The sequence below is a fragment of the Toxotes jaculatrix genome, chromosome 5 (assembly GCF_017976425.1).
Source record: "Toxotes jaculatrix isolate fToxJac2 chromosome 5, fToxJac2.pri, whole genome shotgun sequence".
Taxonomy (NCBI): Eukaryota; Metazoa; Chordata; class Actinopteri; family Toxotidae; genus Toxotes; species Toxotes jaculatrix.
In genome coordinates, this window is record NC_054398.1 from 25,739,516 (window position 1) to 25,758,958 (window position 19,443).

Genomic DNA, 19,443 nt, shown 5'->3' on the forward strand with positions numbered 1-19,443 from the left:
ATACTAAAGTATGACATTTTTTGGCCCATTTTGATGCCATACTATACTATGACGTTTTTTATGACATTTTGAGGTCAAAAAAAATTTTGACTTTTTTTGTCCGATTTTGACGCCATACTATACTATGACGTTTTTTATGATTTTTGGAGGTCAAAAAATTTTTTGACTTTTTTTGGCCGATTTTGACGCCATACTATACTATGACGTTTTTTATGACTTTTGGAGGTCAAAAAAATTTTTGACTTTTTTTGGCCGATTTTGACGCCATACTATACTATGACGTTTTTTATGACTTTTGGAGGTCAAAAAAATATTTGACTTTTTTTGGCCGATTTTGACGCCATACTATACTATGACGTTTTTTATGACATTTTGAGGTCAAAATTTTTTTTTGACTTTTTTTTGGCCGATTTTGACGCCTTACTATACTATGACGTTTTTTATGACATTTTGAGGTCATACTAAAGTATGACTTTTTTTGTTCGATTTTGATGCCATACTATACTATGACGTTTTTTAGGACACTTTGAGGTCAAAAAAAATTTTGACTTTTTTTGTCCGATTTTGACGCCATACTATACTATGACGTTTTTTATGACTTTTGGAGGTCAAAAAAATGTTTGACTTTTTTTGTCCGATTTTGACGCCATACTATACTATGACGTTTTTTTTTATGACATTTTGAGGTCATGTTAAAGTTTGACTTTTTTTGGTCGATTTTGATGCCATACTATACTATGACGTTTTTTGGCACATTTTGAGGTCATACTAAAGTATGACATTTTTTGGCCCATTTTGATGCCATACTATAGTATGACGTTTTTTATGACATTTTGAGGTCATACTAAAGTATGACTTTTTTTGGCCGATTTTGATGCCAAACTATACTATTACGTTTTTTATGACATTTTGAGGTCATATTAAAGTTTGACTTTTTTTTGTCGATTTTGATGCCATACTATACTATGACGTTTTTTGGCACATTTTGAGGTCATACAAAAGTATGACTTTTTTTGGCCCATTTTGATGCCATACTATACTATGACATTTTTTATGACATTTTGAGGTCATACTAAAGTATGACTTTTTTTGGCCCATTTTGATGCCATACTAAACTATGACATTTTTTACGACATTTTGAGGTTGTTCTACACAGCAGTCATCGATTCCGTACTGTGCACCTCCATAACTGTGTGGTTCGGAGCTGCAACTAAGCAGGACAAGATCAGACTGCAGCGCACTGTGAGGACTGCTGAGCGTATCATTGGTGTCCCCCTGCCCTCTATCCAGGACTTCTACTCCTCCAGGACGTGAAACAGGGCAGGGAACATCATGATGGACTCCTCTCACCCCGCACATAGACTGTTTGAACTGCTCTCATCAGGGAGGTGCCTCAGAGCCCTCCAGACCAGAACAAGCCGACACCGGAATAGCTTCTTCGCCACAGCAGTCAATATACTGAACGGTACAGTTAACACATAACTTACATATTGCATACTTCATTTCATTTTATTTTATTTTGTCTTATTTTATTCTTATATTTATTTTATTTATATTCCAACCCCTTCAATCCAATCACGATTGGACAGGTACGAATTTCATGTTTCATGTATATTAAATATTTGTATATTTGTATATTTGAAAATATTGTATGTAGATTTGTTTCTTTTTTGTTTTGGTTTCTACCACTAGAGAGAAAAAAACTGCTGGCAAAAAATTCCTTGTATGTGTGCGTAGTTGCCGAATAAAGCTGATTTTGATTCTGATTCTAAAGTATGAATTTTTTTGGCAGATTTTGATGCCTTAAAATACTATGACGTTTTCTGGAACATTTTGAGGTCATACTAAAGTATGACTTTTTTTGGCCCATTTTGATGCCATACTATACTATGACGTTTTTCATGACATTTTGAGGTCATACTAAAGTATGACTTTTTTTGGCCCATTTTGATGCCATACTATACTATGACGTTTTTTGGCACTTTTTGAGATCATACTAAAGTATGACTTTTATTGGCCCATTTTGACGCCATACTATACTATGACATTTTTTATGACTTTTGGAGGTCAAAAATTTTTTTGACTTTTTTTGGCCGATTTTGACGCCTTACTATACTATGACGTTTTTTATGACTTTTGGAGGTCAAAAATTTTTTTGACTTTTTATGGCCAATTTTGACGCCATACTATACTATGACGTTTTTTAGGACATTTTGAGGTCAAAAAAAATTTTGACTTTTTTTGTCCGATTTTGACGCCATACTATACTATGAAGTTTTTTATGACACTTTGAGGTCAAAATTTTTTTTGACTTTTTTGTTCGATTTTGACGCCATACTATACTATGATGTTTTTTAGGACACTTTGAGGTCAAAAAAATTTTTGACTTTTTTTTTCCGATTTTGACGCCATACTATACTATGACGTTTTTTAGGACTTTTGGAGGTCAAAAAAATTTTTGACTTTTTTTGGCCGATTTTGACGCCTTACTATACTATGACGTTTTTTAGGACACTTTGAGGTCCTGTTAAAGTTTGACTTTTTTTGGTCGATTTTGATGCCATACTATACTATGACGATTTTTATGACATTTTGAGGTCATACTAAAGTATGACATTTTTTGGCCCATTTTGATGCCATACTATACTATGACGTTTTTTATGACATTTTGAGGTCATACTAAAGTATGACTTTTTTTGGCCCATTTTGATGCCAAACTATACTATGACATTTTTTCATGACATTTTGAGGTCATACTAAAGTATGACTTTTTTGGGCCATTTTGATGCCATACTATACTATTACGTTTTTTATGACATTTTGAGGTCATATTAAAGTTTGACTTTTTTTGGCCGATTTTGATGCCATACTGTACTATTACGTTTTATATGACATTTTGAGGTCATATTAAAGTTTGACTTTTTTTGGTCGATTTTGACGCCATACTATACTATGACGTTTTTTATGACATTTTGAGGTCAAAAAAAATTTTGACTTTTTTTGTCCGATTTTGACGCCTTACTATACTATGACGTTTTTTATGACACTTTGAGGTCAAAAAAAATTTTGACTTTTTTTGTTCGATTTTGACGCCATACTATACTATGACGTTTTTTAGGACATTTTGAGGTCATACTAAAGTATGACTTTTTTTGGCCCATTTTGATGCCATACTATGACGTTTTTTATGACATTTTAAGGTCATACTAAAGTATGAGTTTTTTTGGCCCATTTTGATGCCATACTATACTATGACGATTTTTATGACATTTTGAGGTCATACTAAAGTATGACATTTTTTGGCCCATTTTGGTGCCATACTATACTATGACGTTTTTTAGGACATTTTGAGGTCATACTAAAGTATGACTTTTTTTGGCCGATTTTGATGCCATACTATACTATGATGTTTTTTATGACATTTTGAGGTCATGCTAAAGTATGACTTTTTTGGGCCGATTTTGATGCCATACTATACCATGAAGTTTTTTGGCACATTTTGAGGTCATACTAAAGTATGACTTTTTTTGGCCGATTTTGATGCCATGCCAGAGTTAGCTGGTAGCTAACTCTGGCATGGCTGAGATCTATGCACTGTCCCTTTTAAATAAACAAATAAATAAACAAATAAATAAAAATACTATACTATGACATTTTTTATGGCATTTTGAGGTCATACTAAAGTATGACTTTTTTGGGCCGATTTTGATGCCATACTATACTATGACGTTTTTTATGACATTCTGAGGTCATACTAAAGTATGACTTTTTTTGGCCAATTTTAATGCCATACTATACTATGACGTTTTTTATGACATTTGGAGGTCACACTAAAGTATGACTTTTTTTTGGCAGATTCTGATGCGGTACTATACTACAATGTTTTTTATGACACTTTGAGGTCACACTAAAGTATGACTTTTTTGGGCCGATTTTGATGCCTTACTGTACTATGACGTTGTTTATGACATTTTGAGGTCATAAGAAAGTATAACTGTTTTGGGCCGATTTTGATGCCTTAATATACTGTTACGTTTTTTTAAGACATTTTGAGGTCATACTAAAGTATGACTTTTTTTGGCCGATTTTGATGCCTTACTATGACGTTTTTTGGCACATTTTGAGGTCATTCTAAAGTATGACTTTTTTTGGCCGATTTTGATGCCTTACTATAATATGACGTTTTTTGGCACATTTTGAGGTCATACTAAAGTATGACTTTTTTTGGCCGATTTTGATGCCTTACTTTACTATGATTTTTTTATGACATTTTGAGGTCATACTAAAGTATGACTTTTTTGGGCCGATTTTGATGCCTTATTATACCGTGACGTTTTTTATGACATTTTGAGGTCATACTAAAGTATGACTTTTTTTGGTCAATTTTGATGCCTTACTATACCATGACGTTTTTTATGACATTTTGAGGTCATACTAAAGTATGACTTTTTTTGGCCCATTTTGATGCCATACTATACAATGACGTTTTTTGGCACATTTTGAGGTAATTCTAAAGTATGACTTTTTTTTCGCCCATTTTGATGCCTTACTATACTATGACGTTTTTTGGCACATTTTGAGGTCATACTAAAGTATGACTTTTTTCGGCATATTTTGAGGCCTTATGGCCATATGACATTTTTTATTACATTTTGAGGTCTTACTAAAATATGACTTTTTTCGGCATATTTTGACGCCTTAGTATACTATGAGATGTTTCATGACACTCTGAGGATTAAAATAAACAGCCAGCCCCTGATCAATAGATCCCAAAAACACAAAAATGTAACAGTGTGTAAATTACATGTTTTTTTAGGCTGTAATGTTGGCTATTTTAACATGGGGGTAAATGGATAATTGCTCACTTCTGGAGCCAGCCCCCAGCAGCAGCCGAGAAACGCGGAAGTGATCCTCACTGCTGAAACCTACAACTCTTGCCCTGGTTACGTTCCACTCTGTGCCACCTGCGGCTGCAAGGACACGCTGCTGCGGTACACTGATACTGCATTTTATAGGGTAAAAAAAACGTTCCAACCTCTGGCCGGGAACAGACCGGTCGTTCGGGAAACCTCCCGAACCTCCTGATGGCCAGCCCGCCCCTGGCAACTAATCAAAATGGCAGCTAATGGTGCAGTTTCCATTTCAAAGTTAAAAGACGAAAAGAAAACCAGGAAATATTCACATCTGGATACAGAGCAGATGATGGAACCAGTGGATTTTTTTGGCTGTTTCATTTAAACAATTAAACAAAGGAACTCATCAATTAAATGACTAATTGTTTCAGTTTTAAAGTACTGAATGCAAAAACAATACAACTGAAAATCCCAGTGCTCTTGCTGCTGCTGCTGCGTGAAACGTGTGTATTCTGTGCCTGTGCAGTCTATCTGTGTCAGTGTGTGTGTGTGTGTGTAAGTGTAACTGTGTGAGTCTGTTTTCTCACCACAGGCGATGAAAGTCTCCAGCAGCTGCTCTTTGGTCAGGCTTTCCTCCACCTCCACCCGCACCACGTCACAGCCAAGCCCCCCTGCTTCCTGATTGGACTGAGAGACGGTAAGAAGGGACGGCGGGGGGGTGGGGGTGAGTGAAGAGACAGAGAGGTAAGAAGGGAGCACGTTGTCATGGAAACAAAGGAAATCTACTACTACTATGTGCCTGGAGAAATGGAGCAAGAGAATGATTTGAATGGGCAGAACAGGCTTTTCCAGGCACAATGCTGCTGTCAAAGAGAGCAGAGCCAACATCCTTCCTCCTCAGCTTTGTGTCTTATGCTGTTTTACTGTTATTAACTCAACCAAATCAGAAACATGAAAACCCCATCAATATCGGTTTATCACTGCTGACTTGTTCGAGCCAAATCCCCGACCTGTAGACTGTAATGAAGCAGGACTGGACCGGTGGCTGACCTGCAGTATGTTTCACAAGTGTTGCATCACACTGTGCAACAACACCACGCTTCACTCTTTTAAAGGAGTCTGGTGGAGGTTTCACCTCTCTTGCAGGGGTCTGGTAATGAAATGAATAAACTTGCTTTTGGGGAGACATCAACATGACTCTTTTACCTGACTGGATAAAATGCACCAGTCACTGGTCTGGAACTGGCTTCTGATTTTAAATTCAGGAGCCCCGCCCCCCCCCCCCCCCCCCCCCCGAAATCCAGAGACTGCAGCTCTCTGGATCAGTGTTTGTGCATCGGTGGACGCACCTTAATGCAGCGAGCAACCAGATTGGCGATGTACTCCTGACAGCTGCCTTCCAGCCCGTGAAAGATGAGGTTGCCATACTGTTCCACCTGGACACAGAAAGAGACACCTTGACTGTTTCAGCGGTGGGAACATGTGGTGCAGATGATCAGGGGCTTTTTACTGCTGCAATCTTTGAAAGTCACTCATCAACTCAGCGCTTAAAATAACAAGTAACATAATAATGAACAAAAAAATGAGAAGTTTTATTAAGAGGAGAATAAATTAGTTGCTGGATATGTTGACTATGCAAGAAGAAGTTAGCTCTTAGCTGGACTTCATAGTATCTTTAACAGCTTTACCAACACTCTTACATAACAGTGATAACAGTGATGAATTGATAAGCTGACCTTTAGAAAACAGCGTTAATAATACTTGGTCACAGCTTCACAAACACAAACTGTCACTAACATTTCGCCTTTTTAAGGAAGCTTAAGTGGGACATTTGCAGGCTACAGGATCAAATCCAGCGTATTAGTCTGTACTGTTACTGCTGTTTCTTTTATCTACATGTGCTGTCATGTTGCTCCTGTAAAATGTAAATCTTGATTGGTTTCCATCAACTTTTCTCTTATGTCTTCTCTGGACACAGCCAGCAGGGGGCAGTGTAGCTGTGTGAGCGCTCTAATCCTTTCTCTCTCTCTCTCTCTCTCTCTCTCTCTCTCTCTCTCCGTTTCCTTTCATCCTTTTTCACTTCATCTCTCTCTCTCTCCTCTTTCGTTATCATTCTCTTGCTGCAGTCTTCTGGCTTCCTCCATGTTTTTCAACATCTTACTCATCTAATCCCTCAATCCCTTGCTGTCCTTTGTGTGTGTGTGTGTGTCTGTGTGTGTTATACCAGGCGGACGTAGTTGTGCAGCAGTGGCAGAGGGAAGAGAGATTCCAGAGCCAGCTCATCGAGACACGACTCAGACAGACCTGTCAAAGAAACACACACACACACACACACATAAATCCTGAGATCCGCTCTGCTTTACATGCTCGGCGTCAGAAACTGTGAGATGCTTCAACGCTTCAGTTACATCACAACCAAGAACCTTAAGGTGCCCTTGTAGTTTTAACAGTCCAGAAACTTAAACACCACAGGTTCAAAGCGTATGACACTGAGCAGCTGAACGTCCTCGGATGCTTTTCAGCGAACGGCTCACAGTGCAGAAAACGTAAGCACTTCGCTGATATGGCCAGGTAATTACAGCAGAATGAGCAGTGAGGTTATTCATTCACTTAATATCTCTTAGTGCTTTATATCAGCGAGCAGGATGAATTACAGCAGGAAACACACACTTATCCCTCCTCAAAGACTCACAGTAAAACTACATCCTTCAAATGCAAACACTGTTTAACTCTTTCCAGTTTGTACTTCAGTGTCCAGATACTGGGAATTGTTTCCCACTGATTCCCAAAACAACAGGGCAACACATCAGCAACGTCTCATATTCGTCAACACCTCCATTGTTTTCTATGTAAGACCACACGCCCACGGCGTCTGTAGACAGTCATCATCGCCATCACGGGCTGAAGCGCGTCAACTTGTCAGAATCTCTGCTGTTTAACGGCCGTCCTCTGACTAAGATGGACATTTTTCTGCAGCTTGTTTTATTTTGCAGTTTTTTTCACTAATTCTGGGGAAAACTGAGACTCTGACAGTTATTTGACATTATTCTGTTATGTTGAGTAGTTACTGATTTTCTTGAAAAAGCAGCTGCATTTAGCCCTAAATAGATATCCATGTTTTTATTTATTCCATATATGTTGTGAACTGTTTGCAGTGTTCCATGTTCAGCAAACCTGCTGTGCTCTTTACATGGTTCTTTGCAGGAGCCTTTGTATGAATCTGAGGAAACTATGAGACGAAGGAGAAGAACACAAAATGTCTCGATCTAATAGGTGTGAGTAATATCCACTAACCCTTTTTTTTTTTTTACATGGCCTCTTAATTAATTTATTACAGCTGTTACAGCATCCACTAATAGATTTTCTTCAACTGAAATCTGTGATCGTTGAACGAGCAGAGGGTAAAAACTGAAGGACGTTTCCTGGATCAAAGCCAGCACAGTGACGTTAGGCAGAGGGACAGGCAGCTCGATACGGACCTCTGAGTCAGGACTTCACACGCAAACACACACAGAGATACAAACAAGCACAAGCCTACATACAGATGCACCCTCACTCGCTACACGAGACGTCTTCATACGGAGAAAATGAGTCAAAGGCAGAGACGGAGAAAGACGCAGAGAGAGAGAAAATGGATTGATGATGGAGTGAAGAGAGGAGGTGGAGAGAGATGGAGCGTTTGGCTGCTGCTCGCCCTGATTTTTCATGGCGCCAGACAAAAGTTCAGTCTTTTTTTTTTTATTTCCTGACTCGCTGGGAAGAGAAATACAGCAGATAAAGCAATTCAAGGGACGGAGGCAGCAAAACAGAAGCAGCAGCAGACAGTAAGAAAGATTGGTCCAGTATCTGTGGACTGAGACTGTCTGCTGCTCAGAGCTGCTGCTGTGACTCATCTATAATCACTGTTATCTGACAAACTGTTCTGGTTCTGAGTCCAACCTTTTTCTGGCCCCAGTTATGTCTCTAAAAATCACATGAAACACAGATTACTTTCGTTTCGATGCTGCTCGTATATTCCATCAACGATCAAGTGCCAGTGTAACTGAAAACCCTCACATCATATAACAGATCAATGCTCAAGATAAAACAGAGCAGCGTATCCTCAGTGTGGTGTATTATCATCATCAGGTGGTTTCAGTGATTTGGTTTGATGTTATCATGGATTACCCCCCGCCACCCTCCCAGGCCTGTGTTGGAGAAACACAGGCCTGTGTGAACCCAGCTCAGGATGGAGGGATGTCTGATTTTACAGTCACTTATAACTAACATGAGTCATACCCTCCTCATTTTCTGCAAGTACTGGAGGAGCAGCAAACGACCTGCGCCTCATTATGACGATGGATCTGTTTTGATATTTTGAAGTTGCAGCGCTTTTATTTTGAAACCTTCGTTTTGTTGCAGAACAAGTTTTAAGACCCAACTGATTTTATTTTTTTTTTCCTGTTAAGTCAGGTGATACCAAAACTTACAGACCTGCTCTATGTCACATGAGTGGGGCTATTGTTGTAATTTGATCAATGACAGTTATGTATTGATTCAGATTTACTTCAGATTAAGACATTAGGAACACATTAGAACATTATTAAATCAACATTTCTGTAAAAACGTCCTGGCATTACTTTTCCTTCCTGCAGTGTGGCTCAGCAGGCAGATCCCGGTACATGACTGCCCACGCTGCAAATGCATCCAAACTGATTTGTAAGGCCCTTTCATCCACCAAATGGCTTTTGCTTATCAGTGATGGAAGCTCTGATTCTGGTTTTGGCTCGGTGCTGCTGAATGAACACACACTCAGGCTGCCAGTTTTGTACCTTTGAGGCGGATGGTGATGCACTGGCTCAGAGGCTTTCTGACCAGGTCCCAGGGGGATAAAGGCAGCTCCTGACCTGGCAACCACTCAGTATCTCCTGGAAGAGTGAAGACAGAGACAGAGACATGTTAGGACAGTACACACACTTGTTGTGAGTATAAATGAGTTTAAAGGTCACAGACAAAGAGACATACATCATAACAAATGGTAATGGTAAAGTGTTTTTGGATTAAATCCTACAGAGATAAAATATTTATAGACCAAAAAAAAATAAATTCTTTCTCCTCTGCTGTAAGTGAGGCAAGAGAATCCAAAACATAAAAACCCCAAAACACATCACACCAGGACACAATGATATACTGTGAGAGGGAGAAGTGTTTTTTTCCCAACCTTCCCACAACCACTTGAACACACACGACAAAATAGTCCCTGCTTTCAACAGCACTGTCTCACAACCGCAAGACAACTTAGACAAAACAAGACACGTTGTTTACCGTCTATCAGCAGCAGGTATGTCTGTGTGGGTTTTGTTTAGTGCTTGACATGAACGGTTTGCACAGGTTGTATCCACACTCAGATTTTTTTTGCCTATAATCTGAGATAAGAATTATACTTGTACAACTTTGAGGTGTAAAAGCATCTGCATCACAGGATAATTGGAAGAAACCATCGTAGCTCGGTGCTACATCGCTGTGTGCACACGTCTCACCACTCAGGATATTTTGTTTGCTTAGAGACGAAACGGACAAACCTGCAACTGCAGTTTGTCTAATGACATAAACACGATGAATAAAACTGAGTCTTTTATTTTCATTAGAAGCAAAAACACTTCCTGTGTGATGCTACGACTGTTGTACTGCCCCGTAGATCAGAACAGGTGCTTCAAAGGATTTTACATTAATCTAATTGTGTGAAGGATGTTACAGCTACAGAGCTCGCAAAATTTAAAAGATGAACCAAAAAAGTCACCGTGGAGCCTTAAACTTTGCCGGCTTTGTTCTGTGGACAGCAACACCGGGGAAATTAAAGAGGCCATTTGGCAATTTGACTGAGGAGCTCAAAGACAGATGACTTTAACCAGCAGTTTGAAGGGAGATGGGCGGCTTCACACTCAGTTCATTAAAGTAGCAAAAGTTCCAGCAGAGGGGGTTTAATTCCAACGCGCTGACAGAAGTCCCCCATTTGTTCTGCAGACTCACAAAACCATTGCTGCACTTCAGTTTCATCCCACACGAGACAAACGACAAAGGTTGAGCTTTGTCTCACTAATTGGGTGTCCAGCTTTATGAAAAATGAACTTTTAACTTTAAAAGTAACTTTTTACTGTGCAAATGCAGCACAAGAGCAGAACATTTTTAAGTGACAGCAGAGTGTGGAGAACGGCCATGATGCTGTCAGAGGCTGCTGACACACACACAGACACTAGCCATCACTTGCATCATCCATTAAAATAATGATCATTTGGTCTCCTGGAGCCGCCCGTTTAGCTCAGTTGGTAGAGCATGAGACTCAATCTCTCAGGGTCGTGGGTTTGAACCCCACTCTGGGCGGCACCACCTCCCATGGGCTCACCACCCGTGGAGGTGCCATCGGACTTCGGTGCATTGTGGACTGGGTGGCAGTCGCCCCTGTGACCTGGGCCTGGACCCAGATAAGCGGCAGATGATGACATGACATGGTCTCCTGGAGCCCACGGAGACTAAATGTAATCCATCCTTAATTATTTCATCTTTCATTCTAATTCTGTGATGTGTGTTTTGAGCTCCAACTAACAATTATATTATATTACACAGCGATTAACCTGCTAAATCTGTATGTTCTGTCATCTGCATGTATAATGTTCTAGCACCTTTATGTTAAACAGATTTTTAATCACTGTGACTGATTTTACTGGTGAAATAAAGTCACATATCAAAAGTTTGGCTTCATTTTTCACCGACCAAATAAATAATGAATTCACTGCGGGGTTAAGAAGCAGCTGTAAGAGACTGTGGAGCTGTCAAAAGGCTTCCATCAGACTCAGCCAATCGAACACGAAAACTGAGCAACACGCACAAAACACACAGGGAAATGAGGAATATATGCAGATGAGACACGTACGCAGACACAAAGCCAGACACCAAACACTGTGTGTGTGTGTGTGTGTGTGTGTGTGTGTGTGTGTGTGTGCGTGTGCGTGTGCGCGTGCGTGCGTGTCTGCAGCTTGATCCCGGCCGACACGGAGGACAGACATTCTCTCCTAAATTGGCATCTTCCTCCCCTTCATCCCCCCTTTTCTCACCCAATCTCATCCATTATTCATTCCTCCTCTGCTAGTGTTTGCTTTCATCATCCCGCACGCACACACGCACACACACACACACACACTAACGCACCAGACTCTTTCCTTGCTGTTGTGTGTAAAGACAGTAACAGTGTGAGAGACAGTGAACATGTGATACCAGGAAGTATCAACAGACAAACAGTGGAGACGAAAGCAGTGGTCCTGAGGACAGACAGAGGACATCGATTTCCTTCTTATCACCCTGGCACTCAGACAGACCTGCACTGCAACACACACACACACACACACACACACACACACACACACACACACACACACACACACACACACACACACACACACACACACACACACACTCTCTAAACCAGCCTCTGGAAGAGGAGAACCAACGACACACTGATGACATCTGATCACCTGAAAAAAAGAGGTCTACACTCTGCACATGTTCCTACAGATTCATTATTTAACGATTCAAAGAAGAAGAAAAACGGTGTTGCGTGTGTGTGACACAGTGAATATCAGCAAAACAAAAACCCATGGACGGACAACATAAACCTGTAGTTAAACAGAGGGAGAGGCAACAACGGGGGAACAAGAGCGGCACCTGCCAACAGGCTACACCTGATCCTGCTCTGTGTCACATTCAGGTGCTCTGGACTGTAACACCAAAAGACTCAGACATCAACAGACAGAAAAGAGGAGCTGCTCAAATGTAAAACGTCACTATCTGTCTTTTCTGTCCCAGGCTGCGGGGACACTGCTGAACTGATGCCACCAAGAAAGAAGAAATGAGAAAAGAGGGAAGGATGGGAGAAAAGAGGTGAGGCAGAGGGCAGGATTATTAGAGAAGAGTGTATGAGGCTGGTATGTAGGAAAGGAAGGACAGATGCAAGAAAGGTCGAATGGGGAAAAAAGAGGAAATGATTGAGGAGAAAAATAGAAAAATCCATCTCCTCACCGATAAGGATGGAGGCAATACTGGTGGGACAGAGGCCGAGCGGGGGGCGTTGCGTCTCCTCCCTGGCTGTCTGAGAATCTCCACAGAGGACGTGGAGGTGGGAGGTGAAGGCGTGACTGAGGGCGGAGCCCAGCTGAGCCCAGCGCATCGATCGGTCCACCGACACTCTGCACAGCACCAACTGGCTGCTGGTGCCGCCCTTCGCCTCCTCCTCCAGGGCCTCTACAGGACACATGGACCCTGCTCCTCCTCCACCTGAACACTGGAGACGCACCAGGACCCGGTACGAGTCTGGAGGAGAGGAAATGGGAGACTGAGAGACGCTGTGATCTCAGCATGTGGACGTCCATCTTTGCTTTGTAAACTCTGTGATCGTCAGACTGCTCATGTTTCAAAAAGCTGAATTCATTTTACGGCGTAAAACTCACCTCGCTCCCACACAGACACACAGACAGACACACACTCACACAGGAGGCCACTCACGGAGGTTTTCAAGTAGATCTTTGCAGTCATCAGTTGCCACATCATGAATAGTGCGATTGCATTTGTCTCTCCTCTCAATGTCCTGTTCGCTGTGGCTGCACAGCACCTCCAGACAATCCTACACACACAGAGACACACACACACATACAGACACATACAGGTTACAATCACAAAACAATATGAGAACAAGACAAAAAACTCCTGTTGGGACTCGTCACGTGTGAGTAAACCGTGCTTGTGTGAACTTAACAAAGGGTGTGTTTCCACATGCACGAGCATTTCCAGAACACAAGCTCCTGTGTGTTATGAAACCACGTATCAATAAGTGGTGCTGATTTATATTCCAGTCAGCCCCTCACTCGAGTCTAGTCTGGTGTCTCCTGCATTTGTTTAAGCTGAGCGGGACGTTTCCAGCCAGCAAGGTCAGCCGTCCCATCAGCCTGCCGCTGTGGAGACCGATGGCAGGGCTGGACATTAGTGGAAGATATAGTGGACTAAGGATGAGCTGAAGTGTCGGCAGAGAGTCAGTGCACTGTGCACAAATGCACACAAAGGGCGGAACCATTTTAACATGAGAGCGTAACTGTAGAACAGCAGCAGATTAATAGTGAAAGCAGGAGGCTGAGTTATTACAGAGCTGCTGAGGTTAAAGCTGACAATCTGTTTCGAGCTCCAACATAAGCAGAGAGAGACACAGGCCTGATGCATCATCACTTTACAAAGTTATTACCACCACGTTAGAGAGCAACTGGCTATTTACACATCCAGCAGCTTACAGTAAAGGTTCCCTGAGGCCAAAACAATGAGCTAAAAGAGGCTGAAAGGTTCTTCAGAGTTCTGCAGACGTGTGGTTACAACCCTGTGAGCAAGCCCTTGTGCATTAAACATGGTTCATTCATTGTAATCACATTTTCTAGAGTATCATTCTCACCTTGAGGCCCAGGGCAGCAGCCATGTGTGCGGCCGTCCAGCCGTCACTGTTGGCCTGGTTCAGCAGGGCAGCAGGCAGTGCCAGGGTGCCGGAGGGGTCAGGGGTCACAGTGGGGTCATCACCCTGAGGCAGGTGGCAGAGGAGGAGACGCAGCGTGTCCACGTGTCCTGAGCGCACCGCCGCATGGAGAGCTGTGCAGCCGTCCTGCAGAGAGGTAACAGAGAGAGCTTACACAAACGTCTGACTGAGGTTCACTCTTTAAATGACAGAGTCCATTAGAACCTTTGGTCTCAATCATGTCTGAAAGGCCTTTTTCATGATTGACTCATTAATCATTTGGTCAATTTAATGTCAGAAAACAGTGAAGTTCTGTTTGACTCAGTGCAAAACTCAAATATACGAGAGAAATGCCAAGAATTTAGGAATCCAGAACTAAAGAAGGTTTGATCGTCCGATTAATTTTCCGTTCATCCTCTAACTGACTAACTGACTAATCATTTCAGCTCTACATGTTTGTGGAAAGTGGAACTAATGTGATTTTGCTCCTTCTTTCTCTCTGGGAAGATCGTCATGCAATAATTTGACTGCAAGTCAAGAAAGGCTGAGGACTGTCCACTTATGTCCCATGAAGGGTCATGTTTAATCTTTAATTATCAATTAAACAAATTAATTGTTAGGCCTATTAATGTTGGACAATAAAATAATGCACAGAGTACATAATAAAGTGACATATTTAATTATCTTACTTTGTTTGACCAACAGTCCACAGCCCAAAAACACTCAGTTTACTATGAAAGGACCAAAAGGACCAAGACATGAACTAATAACTGAAACTAATGGGCCCTGATTGTACGGCACATTCAGACTGTACTCTCTTCACCCAGTTTAGAACTCCTCCTCCTCCATGTTAAATCATTACATTTGACCCAACACACTGCCCAACATTTTCCGGTGTCTAAAAATACCTCTGTGCTCAGGAGGTCGGATATGCTATAGAGACTTTGGCAGCTCTCTGGCTCAGCAGGGAAGCCAGGCTAAATGTAGAACAAAGCAGGTAACTAAATATAGGGGTTCGTCACATGCTGCCACGGCAACTAACAGCACCCTATGGTTACCATGGAGACCCAAGAAGCCCCATACATCAATGAGCTTTCACCAATCAGACCAACAAAACCCCTAAGAACAGTTAAATCCTTTATGTGAAGCAGGCTGAGCGTGAAACAGTGAAGAGCGGCAAAACGTGAGAAACCGTTTTGTTGGTTTTTATGAAGAAATTCAGTTTCTCCCTGATATTTTCATCTTTAAAAATGGATTTAAATAAAGTGTGAAAACACACTTGCACCATGACAGAAAATCTAAATCTATAAAACTAAAAAATTTGGTATCAAAATGTAATAAGCTCCATTTTTTAGAACCAAACATCAATGTTATTCACGGGGGACATGTTTTAACATGTTTTACCTGTTGTGCCATGTCAATAAAATTCATTTCCTGATGTTTACATCTTCTGCAGCACTGTAAATGCACTGCCAGTTACCAGTATGGTGGCGCAGACTCACCGTGGTGGTGCGCGAGCGATCGGCTCCAGCGCGCAGCAGGACCCGGACACAGTCCAACCGTCCTGCCTCACAGGCCAGGAAGAGGGGGGTCTGTCCTCCTGCCGCCGCCACATCCACAGCAGCTCCTGAAGCCAGAAGCGCCTCCACGCAGCTGGAGGGAGGACGGGTGATGTTACCAACACATGTGTACTGTGGTACATATAAATACATCTATACAAAGACGGTATTAACCCATATATACAGGGGGAGGATGAGCTAAGAGTCCAGTATATCAGGGTAGATGTTAGCGTAGTTGTAAACACTTGGGCTTTTCACTTTTCACTTTTACATTTTTATTTTTACTGAATTCAAAGAAAAAATATTTCAATTGGGATCAAGATAAAAAAAATTCATATTGGTTTATCTCACATGAAGCTGTATCAGTTTACACGTTGGCAGATGGATAAAGAACCAGAGCTGAAGCAATAAATGTTTTATGAGGTGCATGTTTAGAAATGTTTGACCTTCATTTATGGGATTTTAAGTTTAATATATTTAGCTGTATTTGTGTTTTACTTTATAATAATTATTACTGCTTCATTTGAGATGAACTGTTACAGTCATCTTATATGTTCTCTAACTGTCATCAACATTGTAATAACCAGGGATCTTTCAAAAAAGATAATTATTAGTGCATAAAATGTATAAAACAAACTTAATATGACACATATACACGTTTCATACATACACACACCTGGAATCTACATGCAAATGTGCATACCTAGAGACAAAGTAATAAGGGCAATGAATAAACACAAACACACACACCCACACACCCACACACACACACACACACACACACACAGAGTAAAGTTCAGCACCTGTTCAGAGACAGTCATCAATCAGGCCTCCACCAGTGGTGAAGCAGAGAATGACTGAAGCCCAGATCATCTGAGGAAAACTGATCCTGTCTGCCACCACGACCAGTGAGTCACAACCACCGAAAAACCAGTTAACCCATAAAATAAACTCTCAAACCGTGTGTGTGTCTGTGCGTGTGTGTGTCTGTGTGAGAGAGAGAGACAGCATGCCTTTGGATAAACCCACTCTATAAATAACACTGTGATCAGATATTACAACACTGCACATTCCCCAGCTGGTCCTGGGCATCGTGTGTTTTTTGGCAAGCACAGACACACACACACACACACAAACACACACACCCCACAGTGGCTGAAAGAGCCTCTCTAGCTGCTGGGCTTGGGGTTCATCCTGCCAATACGTCAGGATCAATCATCAAACGATCAGCACTGACAGTATGTGTCGTGAAGCAGCAGATGTTTCCTTCATTGTTAATAATTAATGGTGCAAACTTGGGTGATGTTTGAGGAGGAGAAACCACTGATCAGCAGAAATGAAAGCTGCAAACTTTAAGGGCCCAGTCTCACTGCTGAACTGGGTTTATTTTAGCTGTGGGAAATCACCCCCTGCTGATGCAGAGCTCGTCTCAACCTGACAGTCTGTGTGTGTGTGTGTGTGTGTGTGTGTGTGTGTGTGTGTGTGTGTGTGTGTGTGTGTGTGTGTGTGTGTGTGTGTGTGTGTGTGTGTGTATATATGTATGTATGTGTGCCACACAGCCATCAGGGCCCCACTGAAACTGGTGTGGTGATGGTACCGAGCAGACATGCTGGCATTTCATCTGGTGCTGAAACCCAGCGTGGTTGCCGGCATCAGCCTGACGGTCATATTTCACACATGGGAGAGCTGTGCTTGTCTCGCAGGAAAACACGTGTGACGAGTCATCAATTGAAAACACAAACTGCTGTGATAACATCAGACTCTCTAACGTGTACTGTGATTCTGGGGCTGATGTGAGTTAACAGTGTGTTCTGAGGGTAAGACTTTCAGACTGTTGAGACAAAACAAGCAATCTGATTATATCAACTGATTAAAAAAAAAAAAAACTGACAGAATTGTGGCAGCCCCAGCTTCAATGGCTATATTTAGATTAAGGTTAAGTTTCTTCAAAAGCAAGAGGAAGGTACCTGGACTGAGAATCTTCACAGACATATTAAGGTTAAAGTTAGAGTTGGGGTTGGGCATGTAGTGATCATGGTTAGGATAAACCTTCAGGGAATGACTGTAAATCAATACAATGTTATCACAAGTCATAAAATCACCTGTGGAGTGTGTGTGTGTGTGTGTCAGGTCCAGAGGAGCCTCACAGTACACAAGGAAGACCTGTGTGTGCTCACTCACCTGCTGTGGCCGTGCGCGGCAGCAAAGTGTAAAGATGTAAATCCATTTTCATCGAAAACATCAGCAGGCGATCCCGAAAACAGCAGCAGCTTCACGCACTCTGACAGAGAAATGGCAGAAAGAGAGGAAGAGAACGTGTTAATGCAGCGGCCTGCTGTTCCACACCCTGAAACATGAATGAAGATCTGTAAAAGCAGATGTGTTAACAAAACACGATCATTATATGACGTCTAAAACATCATAAAAACCACAACAGCATCTCAGAGTAAATGACCACAAACATACGACCAGTTTATCTTGTTGCCATGGATACAGCAGATGGTGTAGTAGGTGTGTTACTGTGGGCAACGATCTCAAAAAAAAAAAAAATGTCAGTGTCATCTGAGCTTTTTATGAATCACCTAACATACCAACATACGCTGCTATTATTCAATGTAAAGTTAGAAAAGTTACTTCAGGGTTTTATGAAGATTCAGTCAGATGATGCATTTTCTCACGACAGGTTTCTTCCATCAAATTAAACAAGATAATTAGCTTTGTCTGTTTCTGTCCAGTATTCTGAAACACAGCAGTACCCTCTCCTGGAACGAGCAGCAAATCCTCAGCTCCTGCTCAGCCCTAAACAACAAAGATAAATCAACAGTAATTGCCTCTGCCTTCCCCCTACTACATTTCCCATGAGCCTCAGCCACAGAATTGGTCTTTTGTCTTTGTTAAAATGACAAGTTGTTCAAATTTTACTCTCCACTACAACTGTAGAGTCTCCATTTATCTAAGAATATGGACAGGAAAGCCCATTAAAATGCTCCAATGTTTCAGAAAGTGAGTGATGAAAGAAACACAGAGAACAGAGGCTAAACCAGAAGTGGAGCAGGGCCTCAGCTCTCTCCAGCACATGACTACAAAAATAGTGTCACATATTCTGCGTATAAAAACTGGCAAATGCAATCAGGCACAAGAACACTGGAGAACCAGTGCATCAAGCCTCAGTAAGAACAGCCTGATATTCTCTGAGGTAAATACATCCCTCTGTCATTATGGGAAGGTCTGTGGTATTTCATGCTTTCACATCAAGCACTCAAACATCTACAGAACGTGTGGTTTAAACGTTTAAACTTATGTCCGTTGGCTTCGGAAATGTACGTTTACATTAAAGAAACAGTGGAGGAAGAGACGTAAACGTGGCTCAAACAATCGGATGAGATGAGAGGAAAAAAAAGGGCAATGAAATATTGATGGGCAGAGGTCTAAGCTCTGTATATGTGTTTGTGCATTTGTGTGAGTGTGTGTGTCCCGTCTGCTGTGTGGACCCACCTATAAGCCCTTC

General features: G+C 41.5%; 1 protein-coding gene and 1 non-coding gene across 2 annotated transcripts in view; one reads left to right on the forward strand and one right to left on the reverse strand.

The window, feature by feature from the left end:
• The window catches only part of cttnbp2 (cortactin binding protein 2), a 106,886-nt gene that overhangs the window by 38,483 nt on the left and 48,960 nt on the right, over positions 1-19,443 (reverse strand). Inside the window, exons 6-14 of the mRNA XM_041038621.1 lie at positions 18,117-18,216; positions 15,879-16,029; positions 14,320-14,523; positions 13,389-13,506; positions 12,906-13,196; positions 9,665-9,760; positions 7,078-7,157; positions 6,203-6,289; positions 5,441-5,540 (exon numbers count right to left, since the gene is read on the reverse strand). Of these exons, the coding sequence (XP_040894555.1) occupies positions 5,441-5,540; positions 6,203-6,289; positions 7,078-7,157; positions 9,665-9,760; positions 12,906-13,196; positions 13,389-13,506; positions 14,320-14,523; positions 15,879-16,029; positions 18,117-18,216 (1,227 nt within the window). The remainder of the gene's footprint in view (positions 1-5,440; positions 5,541-6,202; positions 6,290-7,077; positions 7,158-9,664; positions 9,761-12,905; positions 13,197-13,388; positions 13,507-14,319; positions 14,524-15,878; positions 16,030-18,116; positions 18,217-19,443) is intronic.
• trnal-caa lies at positions 11,138-11,216 on the forward strand. Its single transcript has one exon. It is a non-coding gene; the product is annotated as a tRNA-Leu (tRNA).